We start from the raw sequence: 23,104 nt of genomic DNA, 5'->3' as shown, positions 1-23,104 counted from the left end.
ACCAATGCAGATACATGCAATGAACACATACACTTAGAATTTGCTAGTTTACCGCTTTGCCAGTTATTGTAAACAGGTCGCAATGCATCAAGCAACCCATGTTTATAAACCTGATGCTGTGGCGATGTGAGCGATTCCATTCCTCTCCAATTCCTGCATGCCCTCATCAAACTACATGATACTACCCAGTCGTACCACGAACAGGATTTCCTGAAGGCATAGATCGAACCCCTTTCAAACGAGCACACGGGCAACTCAATCGGAAATAGTAATGCGCACAGCGCTGATGACACGGTTATGCGTATGACTATGCGCAATGCAAAGGTCAAAGATGTCATGCACAGTTTTGAGAAGGTGTGAACTAATTTGGATAGCGGCATTCAGGCGTACACCGGCATACTTGGCCACCCTACTAATTTCAAGGCTATCAAGGAACATGACACATATCTCCATGGCATTTTAGACTCTAGAGACATGTTCTTCGATCCGCTCGCGTTTTCACAAACCCCAGGATAGTACATGGATGGGTACATTCCATGGGTTGGTATTGATAGCGACTTTTCTCCAACTGGCTGGCACACGTACCCTGCATGCCACACATCACCCCTTGTTAGATACGCTGTGGAGGAGCATATGGCGGATATCGAGGATTGGGCTTCAGCAACGGCTAATCTCGTCAGTATATCCACCTTGAAAACATCAAAGATGGAGGCAGACGAGTGCAAAAAAAAAAGTGTAGTGAAACTGGAAACACAAATTGCCTAGCTTGCAGACATCCCAACTATGGATACAGGCACGTAAGCAACTCTACGAAAAAAATGTGCCAGCACATTTTCATACACCTTTCTTTCATGGTATCACTAGCACTTCCCAGCAGAAGTTTGCTGTGATCACATTTAAGAAGAAGGGTGTGGCAGACATCAAAGCCGCCAACCTAGCCACGTTGTTTTGGCCACAACAAATGGATTTTTTCTTTTCAATCTCGCCGTGATTATCACTAGATCCTTTGTGCCGATTCGTATCTGCACCAATATGCATCGAAACATAGACAGGCATATGATAGTAACATACATATCATAAAAATACAAATGGTATGTTTTATAGAATGTATGCTAGCCACAACACACCTAAATATAAAGCTGGTGCTTTCCTGCTGGTTGGAAGTACATACAATTTATTCTTTTCCAACATTCGCATAGCTGTAACCATATATAGACCCAACAGCTGCTACCGCTGCCGTCATGGCAATTGGGAACGGGCGCGCACTTTTCAGGGCATTACGCGCATTGAAAAACAACCAGATAGCCGACCACCCGGCAGTCAGGCCAGACCCATTTACAGCGTCACCCTTGCTAAGCGCATAGCCGGAGAACGCAAACGCGGCGGTGTATGCGCTGCATTGGAACACCGATGGGTACCCTTTGACGCCTCGCGAGGCATTCGACAGCGCAGCAAAGTTCAAGGCCGACAGCAGTATAGCTGGGTAGTGCGTGTAGGTGAAGCGCTCGGACACAATATCGAGTTCGGTTTTGCTCTGCGGCTTTGTGTGGATCGTGTAGCTCGACGGCGGAGTAAGGTACCTGGACGTGTTGGGTTTGTCGTTTTCTGAGGGCGAGCTCATTTGCGGTTAGAGGTGAAATTGTGTGTGTATGGAATGGCAAAGGGAGCGAAAGATAGGCACAAAAAACAGATCGAACCTGACTGCAGTGAAGATTGAGCGTAATCAAAAGCAGTCGGCTCGAAGCAAGCCGAGCCGCAAGGGGGACCGTTTATTTTGGCGCTACAAACAGCCAACCTGAACAATCCTCATTTCATGCAACCTTGCTGTTTCTATTCGATACACTCTTCATTCAACCTCATTTAACCCCCTCGGAGCCCAGGATGGTGACAATGCGCAATTCGTGGAGTCCTTTTGTCGTGAGCGCGCCTGGCAAGGTCATTTTGTTTGGCGAGCACGCAGTCGTCTATGGCAAAACGGCAGTGGCTGGCAGTTTGAACCTGCGAGCATATGCGCTGGTGACGCCCCGCGACGACGCAACCGTCAGGCTTGTGCTACCCGATATCGACATCGACGTGCACTTCAGCACCCACACGCTGCCGCAGATCCGCAAGGAGGACCTGGAGCATCCAGCAGAAATCGAGTCACTGGTAACAGAGGCCATCACGGTTCCCGTGGGTCCGGGCCGCACGGCCATTCTGACGTTTGTCTACCTGTATGCTTGCCTGTTCTGCAGCGAGGACCGCACCAGCGGCTTCACAATCACCGTGCGGTCGCTGCTGCCGGTAGGTGCCGGGCTGGGCTCATCGGCGGCATTCAATGTTGCGCTGTCGGCGGCGATGCTCAAGCTGACTGGGCAGCTTTCCGATGAGGGCTCGTCGGCAGGGGACAAGCAGCTTATTAATGATTGGGCGTTCCGTGGCGAGCAGGTGGCACACGGGACGCCTTCGGGGATTGATAATGCAGTGGCCACGTACGGCGGGTTTGTGCGGTACAGGAAGGGCGAGGAGCAGACTGACCTGCAGAGCACGCAGGCATTGCGCGTTCTGATCACAAACACAAAGGTCCCCAAGAGCACCAAGGCGCTGGTCGCCAGTGTGCGTGTACTGCGGGACCGCCACTCACCGATCATCGACGGAATCATGGACGCAATCCACAGCATCAGCACTAAGGCTGCCAATCTGTTTGGTGGACCCGATGCAGGTGATCTCGAAGTGCAGCTGCAGGACATGATCCGCATCAACCATGGCCTGCTGGCGACCCTGGGCGTCAGCCATCCGGCGCTGGAGCGCGTGCGTGACATCACCGGGACCCGCGGTATGGCCTCGAAGCTCACTGGTGCTGGTGGCGGTGGCTGCGCATTGACGCTGATCCCGAATGGCCTTCCCAGCGCCGAGGTTGATGCTGCGGGCAAAGAGCTTGCCGAGGAGGGCTTCCAGTGCTACGAGACGAATGTCGGTGGCCCGGGCGTCCTGGTGCGCCTGGAGGTCAAGGCGCTGTCAGTCGAGCTGTTCGTTCGCAATGCGCTTGATCGCCATATGTCGCTGGCTCCCAGCGGCCACCGGGACGAGACCGGCGACCAGTACAGCGGCGTCATCTCGGCATTCACCATTCTCCCCCCAGATGCTATTTCCGAGCTGTCGCAGTGACATGCTCTCAACAATTTCACACACTTCAATTAATTGATCACCTCAAGATGTTCATATCTAGACATGCAATCAGACTATGCCTGCAAAACGCCCATCCCAGCGCATCAAATTTGATTCCTATACGAATATCGCCTAGTTTGGTAAAGGTAGTTGAAACTAGGACCAATCTAAGGGTAATTGAGAGAGATCTAGGTCCATGTCAGGAATTTCTAGACAAAACTCGCTGATATCCAGACCCTCAATCGCTGATACTAGCTCCAGATCATCAGTGCGGCTGAGCAGCTCAGAGATGATGTCGCCAATGAGCTCCACTGCACTGTGGAGTACCGTTTTCAGTCGCTCGATGTCATGTACAATCTGTGAGCGGTCACTGGTGCTGCCTGCGCTATTGGCGCACTCGGCTGGGCTGTGGTCAAGGAACAGTCGGACTGCTGCCCCGCTGTGCCTCCGGCGACACACAGGACACAGTACAAAATGGGTGTTGTCTCGGCAGCTGTTGATGCAGTGCATATGAAAGACGTGTCCGCAGCGAATGGATGCCAGGTGTAGATCCGCAGCTTCGGCGATATCCGATGGGACATTAGAAAAGAGTGGGTCCTGGCAGACTGCGCACTTCATGGCTGAGACCGAGGGAAGAGATAAGGAGAAATGCAGTGGAGCCTGTGCTGAACACTACTCCCCAATATAAAGCTCACATATGGTCTGATCAATCTCATCCTGTGCTCCGGGTACCCGTCCTCCATAACGCTGTGGAAAATGCACCAAGCTGTCTAATTGGCTGCCCATTTTTTTTTTTTTGCACACAGCAGGCTATGATTGCAGCATATAACTCTCTTAGATATCTCCAGCTTCAGCATTCGTCATGGCATCAAAGGCAGCAAGCAAGCGGCTCACAAAGGAGTACAAGATGATCCAGAAGTCGCCGCCCGAGTTCATCACAGCGAAGCCGCTGGAGAAGAACGTCCTCGAATGGCACTACATCATCAGCGGTCCACCGGACACGCCCTTCGAGGGCGGCGAGTACCACGGCCGCCTGATCTTCCCAAAAGAGTATCCGTTTGCGCCGCCGGCGATCCAGATGATCACGCCCAACGGCCGGTTCCAGGTCAACATGGATATCTGCACGTCCTACTCGAACTACCACAAGAACACCTGGAACCCCGCATGGTCCGTTGCCACCATCATCACCGGCCTGCTGTCGCTGATGACTGATGACGAGAAAACTACCGGAGCCATCGAGACGACCGATGCCGAGAAGCGCATATTTGCCAAAAACTCGCGAGAGTTTAATCGCCAGAACCCGCGCTTCAAGAACGCATTTGGCGACATGTAGCACTGGACTTTTTTTCTCGCTGGCCTGTGCTGCGGCTGAGCGCCGGCTTTCAGCATTTGCTATCTCAGTGATCCGGGTCCCCGTGCCAGCGGCCGTTGGCAGCGCAGCTTGTATTGGTGGCGAATAAACTAATTTTTCTGTTGCAATTGTTGCATGTATATTTGCCCACCTCAGCTGGCACATGGAGAGGCCCTCGGCGAGGTCATGCCTATGTCACTTGAGTCCGCTGCTCTGCATCAGAAGTGCGGGATGCCCAGAAGATCCGAGAAGCGAGCTGGATATGCCCGTGACGGCCTTCTCTTCGTCTCAGGCGCCGTTTCGGCAGCCCCCTGTCTGCACCACCACCTAAATTCGGTTGGGGTGGGTGAGGCAGGCAGAGATAGCGCCGCGGTGGTGGGACAGATGGACGGTGGCCGAGCTCGCTCATCGGCGAATCCAGGCGTATTTATGCACGCATGCATCGCCCACTATTGCGCCTCCTGCTCGTGCCTCGAGCCGATGCACATCCAATCGAAGCCATTATCCCAGTTTTGTGCTTGAGGTCCTGTTGCGCACCGACGTCTGCGCTGGGGCACGCTACTCTACCCACAGCGACACCCAGACATGCTCCTGCGGAGTATAGTGTTCTGTGTGCTTTTTTAGACGCGGCATTGGTTGATCGACGTGCCAACAAACACACAACAGGCGCAAGCGAGGAAATGGATCTATTTTCTGAGCGCCGACCGAAAACAACACGCAAAAAGTGTTGTGATTGACACTCAGACTCCATGGCACAATCAGGCTGGCTCCCACCCACTGTGCCTGTCGCTATAGTGCCAGACGTGACTGGGGGACAGAGGTGGCCATGATACGAACAAAGGCGGAACCCCACCAGCCCCTTTATAAGGGCGCGCCGCCCGTCAGTGCCCCTACCTCCCGGGCCGTTTCTCCTTTCTCCACTTTTTCCCTCGCCGCTGCGTTAATTTTTGTATTTTTTCACTACACTGACTTTTTGCTTGTCCTTTTGAGATAGAGAACAACCTTTGCTATCTCCTGCACATACGCACAACATAACCAGATATCCCCCGCTCTAATCCAGACATAACAAACAAAAACAATGAGCAACACCGTCAGCCATGTTTTCCGGCTAGCCGCCGCCGACACTGCTGCTACCGTCGAGATCCTGGGCACTTTTGGTGCTGACGCTGAGAAGCACTGGTCGCCGATCGCCATGACCAAGGCCGATGACGGCAAGTACGAGGTCACGGTTTCCGACCTGGAGCCAGGAACCGCCTACATCTACAAGTACAAGGTCGATGGCGAGTGGGTGCTGGACGATGCCGCCGACAAGTCTACCGATGCCGCAGGCATTGTCAACAACTCATTCACGGCCCCGGCAGCTGATGTCCACGTGGACAGCGAGGTTACCGAGCCCGTCAAAGAGTCTGAAGAGCAGGCGGCTGCTGCTGTCGATGCGGCTGCTGCTGACGCAGTACCTGCTCAAGATGCTGCAGCGACACCTGCAGATACAGGTGTCGAGGCTGCTGGAGCTGTTGCTGACGAGCCGGCCGGTGCTGCTGATGAGGCTCCGGTTGTCGAGGAACCCGCTGCTGCGGTCGCTAACGAGCAGGCTGCTGGCGCTGATGAGGAACCAGCTGAGAAGACGACTGATGCTTCTGCTGAGGAGTCGCCTGCTCCTGCTGCTGAAGCAGAAGCTGCTGTCGTAGAGCCTCCTGCCGCCGCTGAGGAGGTCAAGGTCGAGGAGCCTGTTGTTGAGGAGAAGAAGATCGAAGAGTCCGTCGCTGCCGTCGAGGAGACCAAGACTGAGGAGGACCCTGTCGCTGCCGCTGAAGAGACCAAGACTGAGGAGGCTGCTGTCGCCGCTGAGGAGCCCGTTGTCGCTGCTACTGAGGAGGCTGCTACTGCTCCGGCTATTGAGGAGGTGAAGACCGAAGAGCCTGCTGCTGAGGTCGCCACTGAAGAGGACGCTGCCTCTGTCGAGGAGACCAAGGCGGAGGAGCCGGCTATCGCTGAGCCTGTCGAGGAGCCTGCTGCTGCCCCGGTCGAGGAGACAATCCCTGGTGCCGAGGAGACCAAGGCTGAGGAGACCAAGGCTGAGGAGCCCGCTGCCGCTGAGGAGGCTGCTACCGCTCCGGCCGAGGAGACTGCTCCGGCCACTGAAGAGGCCAAGGCCGAGGAGCCAGCTGTCGCTGAGCCTACTGAGAAGGTCGAGGAACTTCCTGTCGTTGCCGAGGAGCCTGTTGTCACTGCTACTGAGGAGCCTGTTGTCACTGCTACTGAGGAGCCTGTTGTCACTGCTACTGAGGAGCCTGTTGTCACTGCTACTGAGGAGCCTGTTACTGCCCCGGTTGAGGAGATTGCCACTGCTCCGGTTGAGGAGACTTCTCCGGTCGTTGAGGAGACCAAGCCTGAGGAGCCTGCTGCTGAGGTCGCTGCTGAGGAGGACGCGGCCCCTGTCGAGGAGGCCATCCCTGCTGCTGAGGAGACCAAGACTGAAGAGCCCGCTGCCGAGGAGATCAAGCCTGAGGAGCCGGTTGTCGCTGCTGCTGAGGAGCCTGCTACTGCTCCGGTCGTTGAGGAGACCAAGCCTGAGGAGGTCGCTGCTGAGGTCGCTGCTGAGGAGGATGCGGCCCCTGTCGAAGAGGCCACTCCTGCTGAGGAGGTCAAGCCTGAGGAGACTGCTACTGCTTCGGTTGAGGAGACTGTTCCGGTCGTTGAGGAAACCAAGGTCGAGGAGCCGGCTGTCGCTGAGCCTGCCAAGGAGGAAGTTAAGGCTGAGGAGCCCGCTGTCGCTGCTGCTGAGGAGCCCACCGCTGAGGTCGTCGCTGAGGAGGCTGTTGCCACCCCGGTCGAGGAGCCTATCCCTGCTGCCGAGGAGACCAAGACCGAGGAGTCTGCTGTTGTTGAGGAGGCTGTTACCGCTCCGGCTGAGGAGACTGTCCCGGCGGTTGAGGAGACCAAGGTCGAGGAGCAGGCTGTCGCTGAGCCTGCTGAGGAGGAAGTTAAGACTGAGGAGACTGCTCCAGTCGTTGAGGAGGCTAAAACCGAAGAGCCTACTGCTGAGGTCGCCGCTGAGGAGACCACTACCGAGGAGCCCAAGGCCGATGAGGCTGTTGTTATTGAGGAGCCAAAGGTTGAGGCTGATGCTACCGCTGAGGAGACTGCCGCTGCTGAGCCTGCTGTCGCTGAGCCTGCTGTCGCTGAGCCTGCTGTCGCTGAGGCTGAGGAGCCCAAGGCTGAGGAGACTCCTGCCGCTGTTGAGGAGGCCGCCACACCGGTCCCCGAAGAAGAGAACGCCACGCCTGTCGAGGAGACCGATCCCAAGGAGTCGCGGCCAGAGACCGTTGCCGAGGCTGCGGAGGCGTCCGAGCCTGCCAAGCCTACTGCCGAGACGGCCGAGGCTGCGGCTGGCTCCAGCAGCGACCACAAGAAGAAGAACCGCGGCTTCTTTGGCTTCTTCAAGCGCATGTTCCAATAAGCACGCCTCAGTACCTCGTCGCTTTTTTGTATCTGAACCGTTCGTTTTTATCGCACTTATCTCTCTTTTTCTTTTCTAATCCCAACTATTCACCATTCTTGCTATGTGTGGCGTGCTTGCGATGACAATTGCCTCTTTCGAATGGGTCGCCCTGGTGATGCAGCTTTGTGATTAAAAAGCCGCAGTAGCTGACTTCATCGATAGCAAGGATGCTGGGCATCGAAAAGGGATCACTCCGCGCACACACGACACTAGCCGTGTCTCGGCTTTTTTTCTCCTCTGTTTTCTTCATTCTCCAGAGCTCGTCTATTCATCACTATTATCTGCTTTCTTGCCTCGGGTACCGTCCGATGGAGACCGACTACTTGCTTACCCAGGACCATCGAGCTCCTGGCAATGACTCGGCGCCAAAGCCACTGCACAGACGGGCCGTCTTTTGGCTCGCTCTGCTTCTAGCGGGTCTTGGCGCTCTAACCTGGGCCCTACTCCCCGGCACCAGCACACCGCCCCCAGCACACCCGCCCCAGTCAGTCCCATCGCTGTGGGGGAGCGACAAGGTGCAAGTTGAGCTTTTCGTGATGTCCCGGTGTCCCGATGCGCTCAAGGTCGAAGAGGTCTTCGGCAGCGTCGTGCCCGCAGTGTACTCCATCATGGACGTGCAGCTGAACTTCATTGCGGAGCTCAACCCCAATGCGACGTTTGGTGCGACGTGTATGCACGGCGACGCCGAGTGTCAGGGCAACATCGAGGAGCTCTGCGCGCTGAAGCATAAGCCCGACCTGCCGTCATTCTGGCGCTTTCTGACCTGTCTCAACAATCACTTTAGCGATATTGGCAGGGACGCCGATTTGTCGCTAAAGTGCGCCAGCAGCGCGGGATTGGATACGGCGGCGTTCTTGGCTTGTACGACGCAGGGCGAGGGGCTGGCCCTGTTCAAGCAGTCGGTGGAGGCTGCCGTGTTTGCTGGTGTCAAGACAAGCGCTACTGTGTATATTGACGGCAGCCTGCGGTGCGTTGAGGACGGCGGGTGGTATTCGTGCCCAGGCGGGTATCGCCCAACCGACTTTATCCGTGACATTTGCAACGCATATAAGGGATCGGCACCGAAACCGTCCATCTGTGGCCAGTACCGGCCTCCCAGCGGCATCCACAAAATGCCAGCACTCGTTTAAGCATGTAGAACCAACAACTTTGTCTTTACATTAATGCGACTCTAGTCAGACTGCCAAACAAGAGTAGCGTATGCTAGGGCGTCATATCCGCCGGTATCTATAGCCCCTCATGTCTTTTGGCTTCTCGACGCTGCGAAGCTTGTGAGTCTTCATTTCATCCAGCAGCTTGGCCATGAACGTCGGGTCCTTGTGGGGTGCCTCAGGATGGTCCTCCAATGAAGCCGCCGGCTTCAGTCCGATGGACGATGGCTTGCGGTACTGCGTCTGCCGGGCCCTCCGCTGAACTGTGCCCGAGGCTCTACGCTGCGGCCCGGCCGACGATACCGACGGGCTCCTTGACAAGAAATCCAAATGCCGCCTGCTCGAAGCAATGCAATAGTCTCCACTACCCGGCCACTCCGCTGCACGCGCAGAGGGCGGCGGTGACGAAAGCGCTCCGCTGCCTGCCTTCGCCGAGTCGCTGGACTTTGGTGACGGCGGCAGCATCGCCGATGGGAACGAGTACTGCCGCTGCATCGGCAGTGGAGTGCGGTGTGGTGGCTGCGGATCCACAGCTCCCCCAAACCGCGCTTTGACGAGCCGAGAGATAATATCGTCCGACGTACGCTCGGGCTGCTCAATACCGCCATATACCGACTGCAAATCCTCCTCGTTCAGCCCATTGGGAAGCAGGGCAGCAATGATCCTTTTCAGTCTGCGCAGCTCGCGTTCGACATTTTCCAGCCGCGCCTGCTCCACAGCTGCCGAATCAGCTATTGTCCTGCCTGCATGCTGGCTGCGAACGCTGCCGTGCTCAGACACTGCCGCAGATGTCTGGGTCTGCTTCGCTACCAGCGACTCACGGCAAGACTCTCTTGTCGCCGGTGCATCCGCTTCCGGTGCTGTAAACTGGGGCTGTGGTGGTGGTGGCGGAGCTGGCGGCGGAGGCATTGATACTAGCTCTAGCACGCCCATGCCATGCTCAGAAAACCGCTCCAGGTGCCTCAGGTCCATTTGCGGCGGGGTCCACTGCGGACTGTCCTCCGGCTCCAGTTCAACCAAAGTGCTCTCGCGCCTCCGGTTTGTTCCAGAAACCGTCGGCGACGAGGCCATCTCACCCAACGCGCCAATGCCACAGTCGTTTTCATCGTCACTGACAACTATAGGTGACAGTGTTGTGTCGCTGTCGTTCAGATGGAGCCATGACGCCCCTGCATATCCACTGCTCATCTTGCGCCGCTTGCTTCTTACAGCCTGATATAGCCCCGAGTTGTCCGTGCGCTGTACTGTCCCAGCCTAAGGAAAATAATCAAAGACAGGGGTCAGCAATCTCGCACCATCAAACCGAGCTCCACAATAGCCATAGCCTGCAACAAAAAAGCAACACTTACAGCCATCGGCGACTCGGGGAGGTCGCTTTGGTGCGATGCGTGTCTGTGGGAGCGTGTACGGCGCCCACTAAGTCTGCTGCGCTCTTTGCTAGAATACGATGCCCTCCGGTGTGTAGTGGCTGGATGGGACCCGAACAGCCGCCTTGACTCGCGCTCTGCAGACAAGCACGCACGCTCGTATATTCCATACAGGGCTGAAAACAGCGAGGACCGCTGGCTGTCTGGTGTCTGGTCGTACATGTGCGTAGCCTTTAGACAACAAAAGCCCGAGTAATAGACAAGAGTAGGAACGAAAGAAAGAAGGGAAAGGGGTGTTTTTAAGCGAGCATATAAATGCAGTGCGAATGTTAAAAGGTGTCTAGCAAATGACGCGAAAAAAAAAAAAAAAAAAAACTAGAAAGTATAGGCAGGAGAGCAAAGAAACTCTGCAGATTCGCGTCTGTTGTCTGAAAATGCCAACCAGCAATCGTGATCTCCAGATCAAATAACGCGGCGCAGGGGCAGATCAGCACTAGTAGACCATCTTGCGGTGACAAAAAGATAAGCCTTGGGGAAGGGCACAATTGCGCTGCCAGCCTTTAGCAGTTGACAGCCCTCGAAATCTCATTTCCTCACCTTCTTCCTTCCAAATCCCTCCTCGTAATTCCACACAGCTCAGTCTATTATTCTGTTAAGCGATGGCGATTCCGGGCTACAAACATTTCAAGAGTGAGGATTGGGTCGACCCGACACCACCGCCTGCCGATTTGCCGCATGTCGATGAGGTCGGCAGCAGCGGGGCGCCGCTAAAGTCAGCGTCCTTCTTCATTGGCAGCGTATGCCAAGAGTACAACGAGGACTTCATGCTGTGCAAAAACGAGGACCGTGACCCGAAGCACTGCCTGGCGGAGGGCCGCAAGGTGACGCGCTGTGCCATTGACGTGCTGGAGAAGATCCAGGCCAACTGCGCGACCGAGTTCCGCACCCACTGGCAGTGCCTGGACAACAAGAACCAGTCGTTCAACAAGTGCCGTGCGCCTGAGAAGGAGTACAACGCGTGCCTGTTCAAGGCCCTGGGATGGAAGAAGAACATCCCGGATGCGCCTGCAAACAAGCCCCAGATCCACGAGCGGATCCCGTTGACCAAGTAAACAAACGAAGCGCCTTTTCTCCTGGTGATAGGACACATGGTGGATCTTGTCTGGTCGTCCTGAGATACGTGCTGAAAATGTGATTTTATGTTTTTCTCTTTCCAAACTACCCATTCCAATACATGAAAAAGCCCAACCACCGAGCCCTGCCATGCACAGGTCCTGCCATGCACAGGTAGCACGCCATCTACCGATGTGGCCAACACCACCCTCGCCTAGCTCCTACGCCGGAGTGCAGCAGGCAAATGAGCCTCTAGGCTGACAGATGAGATCCAACCAATCTGTTCGGCACGTGACCTCAAGATATTGGCAAGAACTGCTTTCCGTTCCTGCTACCATGGCGGTGCACAGTACAATCAAAACCCACTTTTCCTTTGCTTCAGATCACCTTCTCACCTTTATACTCTTGAGGAACCTGCTCATTCAGAGAACGACCCGAAGAAATGGTACGTTGTCTGGCTAAACACTATCCGCCCCGTTGGCAGCAGCTTAGCTGAAGGAACTCCGCCTGGCGCTTCCAACCCCTGTAGGCGAACCAGTCGCAGAAGCGAATTGTGCAAGAGAATGCAGCGCGGATGGCCAAAATGGACAAGGTATACCTGCTGGTAAACGGTCTTTACATCGTAGTGCGGTTCTTTTTCCAGTACAGCAGCATCAACTGGACTGAAAGCATTATGTACTTTTTGTCGCTGGCGCTCGAGTCGTTCCTGTACGTGAACCTGTACCAGGTCTCGCGGCCGCGGTATGACGCCAGTGGTGTTTTGATGGACGCCGGCACGGACCTGGGCCAGCCCGGCCTGGTCTCGTACATTTTTGACTTTATCTACATCTCGTGGGCCACGCATGTGCTCAGCCTGGCCACAAAGTGGGCGTGGGGCCTGTACATGGTGATTCCGGCCTACGCAGCTGTGGTGTTTGGCCCGTACGTGCGCGATTTCCTGCTGCCCAAGGGCGACGGTGCGGCCTCAAAGGAGGATGAGACTGAGCAGGAGCGCAAGCGGCGAGAGAAGAAGGAGCGCAAGAAGAACCGCGTAAAGTACATGCGCTAAAGTAAACGTCTCAGTGCCTTTTTGCCGACAAAGAATATATTGAAGTCAAATCGCGTACGTTTCCTGGAACCGAATCAGCCGCCAGACCAGGTCCTCCATGATCGAAAGCGTGGGTCTCGGCCTGCTGGGATCTGCTGGCTTTCCCTCATTTGCCGGTGCCGCTGCTTCGGTCTCCATCAAGGGCTCGTCGTCGGCAGGGAATTCGCGTGGCAGCTCAGGGTCGTCGGTAGGCCAGTCGCTGGGGTTGATTGGCGACGTGGGTGCCTCTGAGAGCGCCTGTGACGGACGGCGATCAAGCTGCTGCTGCTGCTGCTGACGAGGGAGAATCGATGACGAGTCGCCCTCGGGCTTTGTATCTTGCTCGATATCCTCCTCCTGCTGCTGCTCATCATCCCCCGAATGCAATGGTCGGAGCCATGTCAGGCGCTCTTGCTCGTATTCAGACTGTGCCTTGCCCAGCCAATCCAGCAGCTGCTTCGCGCGACGGTTAAGCTCATGCAGGCTGGCACGGTTGTGCGGATACCGGATCTTGCACATGGTTTCAGGCGTAACCGACGAGTATATCGGCTGGCCGTGCGAGTTCAGCATGTTGGACGGCACTGTGATAGTGTTGCCATCAACGTCTTCCATCTCGATCGGTGGGAAATTGTGCTTTGGTTGTCGGTGGTGCGCGTGCTCCTCGTCCTTGCCTGCAGTTTCTGCACCATCGCCGATGCTACCCTGGCCGCCATTTTCATACTCATCATCACCTTCGGCAATGCCTGCCGGGGTGCCCCTAGGACTGACATGCCGCGATCCCTGGCGCTGATCGGCCCCAAATACCGAGTCGCCAAAACTAGGCCCTTGAGAAATGTACGGGGAATTCGACGCCGACTGCGTCAACCGCTGGTGCTTGCCGCCCCGCCCAACAGCCCCACTGCGACCATTGCGCTTACGCTTGTTCGATTTATCGGTCCTCGTCGACTGACCGCCATCAGACGCATCACCAATCTCGACCATCAGTCCGCCCTTGCCTGCCGGGCCGTTCTCCAGCAGTAGCGACTGCAGCGACGGAGAAGGAGACCGAGGCGACCCCGGCATGCTCTGGACTCGTTTCTTCTCGCCCTCATCCCCCTCCTCTTCGATGCCATTCGGAATGCCTGCCAGCCTGTTTCCTCGCCGCGGTGAACCAGCAGCAAGTGATTTGCTGCTGCTCTTGACCACCGACGATGCTGATCGGCCGCGGCCTGTCTGTTTAGCAATCCGCTGCATCTTGGTGTCCAGTACAGGCAGCTGAGTAGACGAGTCGTTGACTGGGGATCTGCCTTCATCCTCCTCGTTTCCGCTGCCGCTGTTTGAATTTTCTTTGGATGCAGCTCCGCCGGTCCTGCGCCGCTTTCCGCGACTCGCAGATTCGCCGCCGGTGCGCTTAGCAGCTCCTTTGCTGTTCTTACCAGAAGACTTGTCAGAGGTGCTGTTGGATCCAGAATTTGCATCGTACTCTCCCTCGCTCTCTTCGTCAGGGTCACGCGTTTGCCGACGATTGCGCCGGCCCTTCTTGGCAGGCTGCGTAGATCGGCCATTCGATGATGGTGTAGTCTGACCGGTTTCCAACTTGACTGCCTGCTTTTTTGATCCTCGCCGGCTGCCGCCCGATCTGCCGCCCGACGAAGCTGCTGCTGCCACCGACGCTGCAATAGCTGCTGCCGCTGCCGCTGCGCGGTACTCCTCACGGGCGGTCATTTTGGCCACAGCCATAACAGCAGACCGGCGCATCATAGTGGTGGCACCGATCGAACTGGCTTCAGCAAGAACGATTGTGCGTGGCCGCGAGTTGATGTACGGGTGGTCTTCGGGCCGGCACTTTTCGCAGTAGTATTTGTCTGGGATGTGCTTCTCGTCGCGGATACCCATGCACAGCGTGTGTTGCCAAACCTGGCAGATCTCACACTGAATCATCAGCTCGCCGTCATTGCGCTCTCCACACACGCACCTCACCACCCCATCATCCTCGTCCTCCTCATCGTCCTCCTCCTCATCGTCGCCTTCGTCTTTCTCTTCTTCGCTATTGCCCGAGTCCTCCGCTGCATTCTCCTCTGCATCTTCTGTTGGCCCACTGTCTTTGCCGCGCTGGCCCTTGGGCTTCTTGTCCTTGCTATCATTGCTTTCCTTGCTGTCATTGCTGCTTTTGCTGGAATCAGCGTTTCCAGGAGAGTCTTTGGCTCGGCCTGTGTTTTTGCCCTCAGAGTCCTCGGCTGCCGCAGCCTCGCTGCTCTCAACCGGCATCATGTCTGTCAGCGCGATGAGATCCTCCAGATCACTGTGCACACCATCGATATCAGATGTCAGTGGCGATGTAGGCAACGACGGCGCGCCAACATGGCCTGGGTGAGAACGTCTCCGCGTCAGTGTCATCTTCACACACCTGTGCCCACGCGCCAACACGTACTGACGCCGCGACCTGTATATCACCGTGTCATCCATGAACCGCTCCGCATCTAGAAGCGTGCGGTAGTCCAAGTCGCAGTGCTGTCCGTCGATGCTGGTGCGCTGCCCACGCGGCCGTCGCGCCCGGCTCCACTGTGTGTCGCTGACTGTGCGCGTTCGCGTGACCCGCTTTGTCACGCCATCGCCACTGCCGCGCACCGCGCTTACCAGGTTCTGGTGCGTGGCTAGCTGCCGAGAGAGGCATGGGGGTTTTTGCCAGCCATCAAAAGGCAAAAGGCTGCTTGCTTCAAGTGTCGACATCGAAGGCTTAAAATTATGTGTAAGTAGCGTAGAATGTTTGTAGAGTGTGCCCAGCAGACTGCTAGAAACCTGAGTATGTTTAGTACAAACAGGCAGGTGTCAGAACGGTGGAAGGCAGAACCCTGCGTCTCTGGCTGAGATAGTGTGGAAGAGGCACAGCAGTCCAAAACGTAAGCGCCTGTTTGCTTTGCGAAAAAGAAGGGGTGGCAACTCTTTAGGCAGGGGAAGTAAATGATATTAACCGCAGGGTGCGAATTGCAAGAGCACAGAGTATAAGCTAGGGCCGAGAGAATAAAAATAGAGAATAGCGACTAGGGGGTGTGCTGAACGGACGAAAAGATGAGAAAGGAAAGGATGGCGGGGCAGTTTATCACAGCAGCCCGAAAACTTCTCAATGGCTCGAAGACGCGCAAAAACCTTTCCTGGCAAACCTCGGCTGTTGGCATCGCTGCCTGCATGAGCTGGAGATCAGCCAATTGAACGCAGAACCCATCCAGTCACGTGTGGCCATTGCAGTGCTGATTATATTTGATCTGCATTGTTAGATCGATCGATTGTGCGCTTGTAGACGACGTCACTAGCAGGCAGCAAAGCATGCCAAGCTATATTTTGCAATTCATTGCTGCGCTAGAGCATTGTGATTTAGACGTAATAACGGAAGCTTGGGTGGTCGTCGTAGATGCCGCTGCGGATTGCCTCAGCCTGCTCTTCTGGGGTCAACAGCTTGGGCTCACCAAACTCGGCGTCCCTGCGGGCATTCTCCCGCCTCAGAATGTATGTCAGGGACAGCGCCACGACGATCATCAGAAAGCTAAACGAGAGACACACACTATATCCCATGAAGAAGCGTGGTGCCATGTGAGTCTTGTAGATCTGCGTGCCTACGGTTGCGAAGCACTGGCCGAATGTGTTGAGCATAGCCACACTGATCGCACGCTTTGTGTGTCCAACATTGTTGTTGGCTACCCATGACAGCATCAGCGGCACAACCGGGTACAACCCCACGGCAACGATGCATGCACCAGCATAGTTGGTGTGCATGTGGTCCGACGAGAGCAACAGGATATAGCCAAGGCAGGCAATTGAGCCAGCACCAGCAACATGGTAGCCACGGCGCTGGGTACGGTCAGAGTTCCATGCAAACAGCAGCACAGTGACCAGCGCACACGCATATGGCGGAACAGTCATCAGTTGGGCCTTGGCGTCCGAGTAGCCCATGTTCTTGACAATCGTGGGCAAGAACGACGTGTACGAGGCTAGCGGGATATTCAGGCCGATATATATCAGACACGTGAAGAGGTTCTTGTAGTCCTTGAAGGCAGCAATCAGCTGGCGCTTGTCCAAAACAGTATTGTCGGTGTTGAGTCCCGAGCGCCCACGCTCAATGGCCACCTGCTTCTCCTCGGGCGTCACAAACCACTTCTCGAGCTTGTGGGGAGAGTTGGGCAAGAAGAAGATTGTGAATATGCCTAGTGCAATTGTAGGGATACCCTCAATAATGAACAGCAACCGCCAAGGTGCCAGCTTCTCGTGGGCCAGATTTTTGGACACCCCGTAAGCGATCGCTCCGCCAAAGGCGCCAGCAATGGTTGAGCTGCCGAAGAAAAGAGCTGTGCGCCATGCAAGCTCATTGCGCAAGTAAAAGAACGACAAGACCAGTGGGGCGCCGGGACCAATACCAGCTTCAAACACCCCCATGAAGAAGCGTGCGGCGAGTAGGCTGGAGTAGTTCTTGCACGCTGCCATAGAAGTCGAGCAGACGCCCCACAGCACCATGGTCACGCCGATCAGCAGCGACGGGCTGACTTTCTTGAGCAGAAACATGTTGGGCACCTGGGAAATACAGTAGCCAAAGTAGAAGAAGGAAAGCACGTTGTAAAAGTCGTTGCCGGTGAGGTGTGTGTCCTCTTCGAGACCACCAAGACGCGCATTGCCAATATTTCCGCGGTCAAGAGTGTTGAAAAGGTACAACAGCGACATATAAGTGACAAGGCGCATATCGAGCTTGTGCAGGAGACGCTTGGTAATGGCATCGCGCTCGGGTCCGACCTGAGGGACGACGATCTCGCCCTCCTCGATGGCTATAGTGTGCTTGATGTCTGACATCTTGGATATATTAGCTAAAGAAATGGGATGGGAAAATATGATGCAGAGCGAAGTTCTACAGTAAACAAAAATGCAAATCCAACGACGGGGCAAGCGAAGCAAGCTGGCGCATTTGCTAAAAGGACGCTGCCCGAGATACTTGCTGTGCCTTTGTTTTGCCCGGCCACATCTTGGTACCTGTCCAAAATGCAGCAGAGCATTGTTCTGTTTTCGCATGGCCACGGTCGGGTGGGAATGGCGCTGAGACGTTGACTGCAATTGTAAGTTGGAATTCAAGGCATTGCCCATGTGAAGAATGATTTTGCCATGCACCTGCACTGCAGTATTAGTGCTTGGCACATGTTGCCTTTTATTTACTGCCTTTTATCCTAACTTTTATATCGCCCACCACTTGGCCATTGCACCAACAACCCAGACCCAACACGCAGCCGGGGTAGAGGACAGCATTTAAAATGGAGGACTAGCGGAGCATGGCTATCATTGGGACCGGGCCGACTGGCACACGGTATATATACCACATATGCTACATACGAAGAGGCTAGTCTGTGCCTAGTCGACTAGACTCCAAATCGGTACTGGAGGCTCATCATACAACCAAGGCTACTCTCTGCTGTCAGAAAAGGGCAGTACAACTCTAATGAATGCAGTCATGTCTAGCGCATCCTTCTAATGAGCGGACGCAGACGGAACCAGTAGTATCCAAGAGCAGCAGCAGCACCGCCAAGATGGCCTGCACCATCGACCCTGGTGCGATCCGAGCGCATGACACGGTAGACATCCCAGCCGATAAAGCCAGCAGTTGCAAGCCATGCCGGCACAGGCACAATGAAGAAGAGCTGTAGCGTAGCATGCGGGTAGAGGCACGCAAATAGTGTTGTGGTTCCAACTACCGAGGTCGATGCGCCAATCGCCGGTTGAGCTGCCGTTCTGTAGTTGCCGGTCTTGGCCGGCAGGTAGATACCGCGGATCAAATCGCTCAGCAGGTTTCCGAATGCTGCTGCTCCCAGGTAGAACATCAGGAAGCGTTTCGGCCCTAGCAGCCGTGCCATATCGGTGCCAAACGTGTACAGCATAAACATATTCACCATCAAGTGCATGGGCTCTATATGTGAGAATGCCGGCGTTAACAGCGTCCACACCCGGCCCGATGTCAGGTTGATGTATGTCGCGCTAAAGTTGTCCACCATCCACCTCAGCAGCTTGGTATCGCCAAAGCTTTTTTGCCGCTGCTGTGCAGAGCTCCATACCAAGAACACTACACCGTTTGCGCCAATGATTGAATAGACGAGGGCTTCAGGCGACAGTCGCGAAAAGAAGCCGCCTGGGTTCGGATTGCTGCCATAGCTGCTGCCACGCTTGGATCCATAATCGGCATTAGTGTACCGATCCCAGCGAGCCCCACGCCACTGCTGTCCACGAGGAGTAGCACTTTGCAGCGCAATATTCTGCGAAAGCGCTGATGGTCGCTGTCTCGACAGGCTGTGCAGGTTACGAGCGACTGCGAGTGTGCTCTTTGCATTCAGCAGAGCGCTGCTCCGAGCCAGTGACGGCAGATTCAGCAGTCGGGGCGGATTCCGGGTCAAGGTTGCTAATTTTGAGGCGAACATTTGATAGCAAAAGGTGTCAGGAAAACGTGAAGGCGCAAGTGCCAGCCCATCTGAACAGCGGTGATGATGATCGCAGGCATTACAAATCCAAACCCAACCCCAATCCCAAAATTTGATGTTTCGTAATCCATCTGCGAATTTCAATCAACCAGTTGTGACCGTCGCTTGGGCTTGGTGTACAGGAAGGGGATCGTCGTTGCCACTCTACAGCATATCCAATTTGTTTACGAAAAGTTTTTTCTTGCTTCTCAGTACTCGACAGCCATATAAAGTCGGCCCCAAACGATGCGGCCCTTCGCAGTCTGCTCCTTTTTCTTCTTCTTTGTCTTTTTCTGCTTCGCTAATCGCAACAGCCAGCACGTCATAACCCACCACACATCCACCATGTCTGCCAACCAGGAGCGTTCCTTCATCATGGTCAAGCCCGACGGCGTCGAGCGCGGCCTTGTCGGCGAGATTGTCTCGCGGTTCGAGAAGCGCGGATTCAAGATCCTCGCCCTCCAGCTCATCCACCCGTCGGCGGAGCTGCTGCAGGAGCACTACAAGGACCTGGCTGACAAGCCGTTCTTCCCCAAGCTTCTGGCGTACATGCAGTCGGGCCCCGTTGCTGCTTTCGTCATCCAGGGCAAGGGTGCCGTCAAGATCGGCCGCGTCATGCTCGGCGCCACCAACCCCCAGGACTCGGCTCCCGGCACCATCCGCGCCGACTTCGCCCTGGACATCGGCAAGAACGTCTGCCACGGCTCCGACTCGGTCGAGTCCGCTGAGCGCGAGGTTGCTCTGTGGTTCGGTGACAACATCAAGTCGTACTCGCGTGCTGTTGACAACGTCATCTACGAGTAAGCAGTAGCCTATTTCGCCATACCCTTTTGCCGGAGAGTTCTTATTGCTGGCTTCAGTTGAGTAAAATAGACACCTTTGCTTATCTTTCCGGTGTTGCATGGGACGACTGGAATGTCCAGAGTGCAGTGTGCGATGCAACTGCCCTCCGCCAGGAACGATGGGCTGCTTACTGAAGCAGATAGTGATGATCTGGCGTCGCACGTGTAACCAGTCTTTGGATGCTGCTGAACTTTCGTTTATTTTGAAAGCTGGAATGCACCGTTTAGCCATTACGAGCAGAGCTGAAAAAGCCCAATAAACTGCGACAGTAAGCCAGCCCTCGAATTGCTATTCACACAACACATCATTAAATGCACATAGTGGCTCTGAACGTTCTGGTGCCCATGCGCAGCTATACTCAGTATTCCTTGTACCAGCTATACATTGCTTGGAAGAGTACAGATGCTCAGCGGCTCAACTCTAGCTTAGCAAAGGGATATGATGATGCACGATGGATCGGCCATCAAGGCTGTAGAACCAGCCAGTATAGTGCTGTTTTCATTGTCTAGTGCAGCTGGGCTTGGAAGCAAACTGTGAACCGTTCTCCTACTTCTCTATCTTTTCCAAACCTTTACCCTAATGTCTGTTGATATTTCTAGTCTGCCACCCCACATTATCGAGCTGATAATCGAGTATACGTCGGGCGTTTTGCGTGGCACAGTCCGTACTTATGATAAGAGTCCAACCGGCATACGTCCGAGCTTTATGCCGTTTCTCAGCATTTGTCGGCACTGGCGACTTACTGCTCTACAGCTACTGTACCAGGAAGTAGTAGACGAGACGAATCTCGGCTTCGCCATGCTTACAGAGGATCATTGCTGGCTTCCAACGCTCCTTACTGCTGTGACTTCTGGTGCCGAAGGGCTTGTAAAGTCTGTCGCCATGAATCATTCGTGCACCGATATTCTGAACGGCACAGTAGCTCAACAACTCGCAGCTGGCGCTACTGGAGACGCTGTATTTCTGAAGCCAGTTGATTTGCAAGTCATTTTGACTGGATTACCTGATAGCAACTCTGATATCGACAGCGCTATGGCCGCTCAGGAGATCGCAAGGACAACTGCTCAGCTCAACAGGCTGTTTCCGCATATCCAAAGGTGCTATCTTGGTATGGATATCGGGCCACAGCATCACCATAGAAAGCTGCTAATGGAGTTTGCTGCATCAATGGCATCGAGAGCCGCTTCAGTTACGTTTATTGACGCATACTTTGGCCCTGGAGTCTGCGAACTACCATTCATTGCCAACTTGGAGAATATCACGCTTTTTGACTTATCCTTGGGCGGGTCATTCTTTGAGCTTTTATACCGCAGCGCAGCAACATTAAAGAGTATTGAACTGGTCAATGCTACATCAGCCGATTTTTTGCACCTGATACAGCACGACGGAGGCAGTCTGATCATATACCCCAATCTTCAGGCCTTATCGATTGAACTGGATGACGATGATGTCACCACCCGCTACGATCTGCCACCAGGAAAGCCGTTTCCAGCTCTAAAGCATGTCAAATGCAAGCACCACTACCCATTCGCCCAGGATATTCTCGTTGAACCCAATACGGAGACGCTAGAGACGATCACTCTAGATATGCCTGAAGCATCACCCCCCATTATCACTCTAGTCGATGGGCATGTGCACAGCCAGTATCCCCACCTACACTGCGTAAACCTTACATGGGATTACACCAGCGAAAACAAGTCGGAAGAGTGGTATGAACATGCGATAACCTCGGAATTCAGCATTTCGTCACACTTGCAGCAGCTAATGATCGACTTCTGGTTTCTGTGGGATACCGATTGGGTGCTCACAATACTCAAAGACTCTATATGTGCTGCCAACCTCCGGATATTGGACATTACAACTGTGCGGTTCAGTTACGCTCAAGTAATATCACTCATTGGCTTGCTCCCAAACATCACCAAGTTGTCCCTATGCCTTGATGATCATCAAGGCAATAACTCACTGGAAGATGAGTACAATCTTCATTTGGATGAAGTGCAAAAGGTTCGCGGTACTCACTATCCACTTGGCAGGGATCGTCTTTTTGAACTGGATGTCAATTTGGCTATCGAGACATCCAATGAAGCTACAATCGACAGACTGGTACTGCTTATCTCACTTATTCCATCTCTCAAGCGAGTGTATGTTTCATACAGCCTTGAACCATACCTTGGTGATATTATAGAGACTCTTATGAAGACACCAAAGTATGCAGAATTTGCAGACCACATACAGAGTATTAGCTATTTCTTCAGATAAATTTCCATCAATATGCACTTCATCAAATAGGGATAAAAATTAGTAGTTTTACTTTAAACTATTATGGAGGATATTCATAGTTACTAAACTACTAGATATGTATTTAATTTATCTGAAATTTTTTATTTATTTACCAAATATAGTGCTTCTCTGAAACCCCTATCAGCATCCTAAAAAATTTTAGCTAGGGGGTCATTCTTCAACTTAGTAATCATTTATATATATAGAAACATTCTAGATATATTAATTAATAATATCTATATTAAAAATAATTAGTAGTAAATAACTATTCTACAATTAATTATTTAAATAACTAAGACATATTTTCATACTATTTTACCAAACTGCTATTAGTAACTTAGAAAAGTTTTTTATAAATATGATTTTAACTAGAAAGAAAAAACTTTGCATATTTAGGGTTAATTATCTTTGGGCTACAAAAGTTAATATCTCAATAGATATGGCTGAGTAAATATAAGGAAACTATATTTACTAAAATATCTCTAAGATACTAATAGTTGTTTAGGCAAAAAATTTATTTTACTAAAATTACTACTAGTTATAATATGCATATATAATTTATAAGTAGATAATAAACTTTATATATCCTCTAAGTATACTTTAGTTAAACTATTAAATATATAGGTTTAGAAAATAGTATATTAAATAGTAAGCAAATGCAATTCTTTTATAAACCAGGCAAATATTTTAAGTATATTCATAAGGGAAGCATAATGCTAGGAGAAATAAGCAATCTTATTAGGAACTAATCTAGAAATAGGGTATCCTATAATATCTTTATAACAATGAGACTTGTCTGTACTACAGGTGAATTTTGGTATTT

General features: G+C 53.5%; 15 protein-coding genes across 15 annotated transcripts; 8 read left to right on the top strand and 7 right to left on the bottom strand.

The window, feature by feature from the left end:
* Positions 1-1,204: 1,204 nt before the first annotated feature.
* Positions 1,205-1,486, bottom strand: DL89DRAFT_208949 (uncharacterized protein; the record flags this gene model as incomplete). Its single annotated transcript, XM_040884152.1, has 1 exon — positions 1,205-1,486. A coding segment is annotated over one exon (282 nt), but the record flags the coding sequence as incomplete, so codon positions are not given.
* A 334-nt stretch (positions 1,487-1,820) lies between these two features.
* On the top strand, positions 1,821-3,240 carry DL89DRAFT_269272 (mevalonate kinase). Its single transcript, XM_040888231.1, has one exon. It carries the CDS (start codon positions 1,891-1,893, stop codon positions 3,145-3,147), a length of 1,257 nt encoding a protein of 418 aa, XP_040741354.1. The 5' UTR covers positions 1,821-1,890; the 3' UTR covers positions 3,148-3,240.
* DL89DRAFT_44976 (uncharacterized protein) lies at positions 3,226-3,890 on the bottom strand. Its single transcript, XM_040891681.1, has one exon. It carries the CDS (start codon positions 3,763-3,765, stop codon positions 3,304-3,306), a length of 462 nt encoding a protein of 153 aa, XP_040741353.1. The 5' UTR covers positions 3,766-3,890; the 3' UTR covers positions 3,226-3,303.
* A 119-nt stretch (positions 3,891-4,009) lies between these two features.
* DL89DRAFT_225752 (UBC-like protein) lies at positions 4,010-4,480 on the top strand (the record flags this gene model as incomplete). The annotated part of the gene is made up of 1 exon (XM_040884774.1): positions 4,010-4,480. One exon carries the CDS (start codon positions 4,010-4,012, stop codon positions 4,478-4,480), a length of 471 nt encoding a protein of 156 aa, XP_040741352.1.
* Positions 4,481-4,794: 314 nt separating this feature from the next.
* Positions 4,795-5,364, bottom strand: DL89DRAFT_44974 (uncharacterized protein). The gene has a single exon (XM_040891680.1). The coding sequence runs from the start codon at positions 5,247-5,249 to the stop codon at positions 4,926-4,928; it is 324 nt and encodes a 107-aa protein (XP_040741351.1). The 5' UTR covers positions 5,250-5,364; the 3' UTR covers positions 4,795-4,925.
* Positions 5,365-5,576: 212 nt separating this feature from the next.
* Positions 5,577-7,958, top strand: DL89DRAFT_294633 (uncharacterized protein; the record flags this gene model as incomplete). Its single annotated transcript, XM_040890542.1, has 1 exon — positions 5,577-7,958. The coding sequence occupies one exon, from the start codon at positions 5,577-5,579 to the stop codon at positions 7,956-7,958; it is 2,382 nt and encodes a 793-aa protein (XP_040741350.1).
* DL89DRAFT_269270 (uncharacterized protein) lies at positions 7,812-9,533 on the top strand. Its single transcript, XM_040888230.1, has one exon. It carries the CDS (start codon positions 8,168-8,170, stop codon positions 9,128-9,130), a length of 963 nt encoding a protein of 320 aa, XP_040741349.1. The 5' UTR covers positions 7,812-8,167; the 3' UTR covers positions 9,131-9,533.
* On the bottom strand, positions 9,212-10,740 carry DL89DRAFT_294631 (uncharacterized protein; the record flags this gene model as incomplete). Its single annotated transcript, XM_040890541.1, has 3 exons — positions 9,212-10,390; positions 10,501-10,543; positions 10,631-10,740. The coding sequence occupies 3 exons, from the start codon at positions 10,738-10,740 to the stop codon at positions 9,212-9,214; spliced, it is 1,332 nt and encodes a 443-aa protein (XP_040741348.1).
* Positions 10,741-11,177: 437 nt separating this feature from the next.
* On the top strand, positions 11,178-11,764 carry DL89DRAFT_278868 (putative NADH dehydrogenase 22K chain precursor; the record flags this gene model as incomplete). The annotated part of the gene is made up of 1 exon (XM_040889535.1): positions 11,178-11,764. One exon carries the CDS (start codon positions 11,178-11,180, stop codon positions 11,628-11,630), a length of 453 nt encoding a protein of 150 aa, XP_040741347.1. The 3' UTR covers positions 11,631-11,764.
* Positions 11,765-11,994: 230 nt separating this feature from the next.
* Positions 11,995-12,734, top strand: DL89DRAFT_269269 (DUF788-domain-containing protein). Its single transcript, XM_040888229.1, has one exon. It carries the CDS (start codon positions 12,215-12,217, stop codon positions 12,677-12,679), a length of 465 nt encoding a protein of 154 aa, XP_040741346.1. The 5' UTR covers positions 11,995-12,214; the 3' UTR covers positions 12,680-12,734.
* DL89DRAFT_285490 (uncharacterized protein) lies at positions 12,725-15,406 on the bottom strand (the record flags this gene model as incomplete). Its single annotated transcript, XM_040889824.1, has 1 exon — positions 12,725-15,406. The coding sequence occupies one exon, from the start codon at positions 15,404-15,406 to the stop codon at positions 12,725-12,727; it is 2,682 nt and encodes an 893-aa protein (XP_040741345.1).
* Positions 15,407-16,048: 642 nt separating this feature from the next.
* DL89DRAFT_285489 (MFS general substrate transporter) lies at positions 16,049-17,512 on the bottom strand (the record flags this gene model as incomplete). The annotated part of the gene is made up of 1 exon (XM_040889823.1): positions 16,049-17,512. The coding sequence occupies one exon, from the start codon at positions 17,510-17,512 to the stop codon at positions 16,049-16,051; it is 1,464 nt and encodes a 487-aa protein (XP_040741344.1).
* Positions 17,513-17,685: 173 nt separating this feature from the next.
* DL89DRAFT_269268 (rhomboid-domain-containing protein) lies at positions 17,686-19,325 on the bottom strand. Its single transcript, XM_040888228.1, has one exon. It carries the CDS (start codon positions 19,117-19,119, stop codon positions 18,166-18,168), a length of 954 nt encoding a protein of 317 aa, XP_040741343.1. The 5' UTR covers positions 19,120-19,325; the 3' UTR covers positions 17,686-18,165.
* Positions 19,326-19,405: 80 nt separating this feature from the next.
* On the top strand, positions 19,406-19,975 carry DL89DRAFT_269267 (nucleoside diphosphate kinase). The gene has a single exon (XM_040888227.1). It carries the CDS (start codon positions 19,504-19,506, stop codon positions 19,960-19,962), a length of 459 nt encoding a protein of 152 aa, XP_040741342.1. The 5' UTR covers positions 19,406-19,503; the 3' UTR covers positions 19,963-19,975.
* A 584-nt stretch (positions 19,976-20,559) lies between these two features.
* DL89DRAFT_269265 (uncharacterized protein) lies at positions 20,560-22,288 on the top strand. The gene has a single exon (XM_040888226.1). It carries the CDS (start codon positions 20,581-20,583, stop codon positions 22,258-22,260), a length of 1,680 nt encoding a protein of 559 aa, XP_040741341.1. The 5' UTR covers positions 20,560-20,580; the 3' UTR covers positions 22,261-22,288.
* Positions 22,289-23,104: the final 816 nt, after the last annotated feature.

The sequence above is a fragment of the Linderina pennispora genome (genome assembly GCF_002104995.1).
Source record: "Linderina pennispora strain ATCC 12442 chromosome Unknown DL89scaffold_12, whole genome shotgun sequence".
NCBI classification, from domain to species: domain Eukaryota; kingdom Fungi; phylum Kickxellomycota; class Kickxellomycetes; order Kickxellales; family Kickxellaceae; genus Linderina; species Linderina pennispora.
This window is presented reverse-complemented; position numbering and strand designations above follow the sequence as displayed.

What these genes read in the sequence shown, in the direction of transcription:
- DL89DRAFT_269272 (XM_040888231.1), top strand. Translation starts at nt 1,891, where the DNA reads ATGCGCAATTCGTGGAGTCCTTTTGTCGTGAGCGCGCCTGGCAAGGTC.
- DL89DRAFT_44976 (XM_040891681.1), bottom strand. Translation starts at nt 3,765, where the DNA reads ATGAAGTGCGCAGTCTGCCAGGACCCACTCTTTTCTAATGTCCCATCG.
- DL89DRAFT_44974 (XM_040891680.1), bottom strand. Translation starts at nt 5,249, where the DNA reads ATGGAGTCTGAGTGTCAATCACAACACTTTTTGCGTGTTGTTTTCGGT.
- DL89DRAFT_269270 (XM_040888230.1), top strand. Translation starts at nt 8,168, where the DNA reads ATGCTGGGCATCGAAAAGGGATCACTCCGCGCACACACGACACTAGCC.
- DL89DRAFT_269269 (XM_040888229.1), top strand. Translation starts at nt 12,215, where the DNA reads ATGGACAAGGTATACCTGCTGGTAAACGGTCTTTACATCGTAGTGCGG.
- DL89DRAFT_269268 (XM_040888228.1), bottom strand. Translation starts at nt 19,119, where the DNA reads ATGTTCGCCTCAAAATTAGCAACCTTGACCCGGAATCCGCCCCGACTG.
- DL89DRAFT_269267 (XM_040888227.1), top strand. Translation starts at nt 19,504, where the DNA reads ATGTCTGCCAACCAGGAGCGTTCCTTCATCATGGTCAAGCCCGACGGC.
- DL89DRAFT_269265 (XM_040888226.1), top strand. Translation starts at nt 20,581, where the DNA reads ATGTCTGTTGATATTTCTAGTCTGCCACCCCACATTATCGAGCTGATA.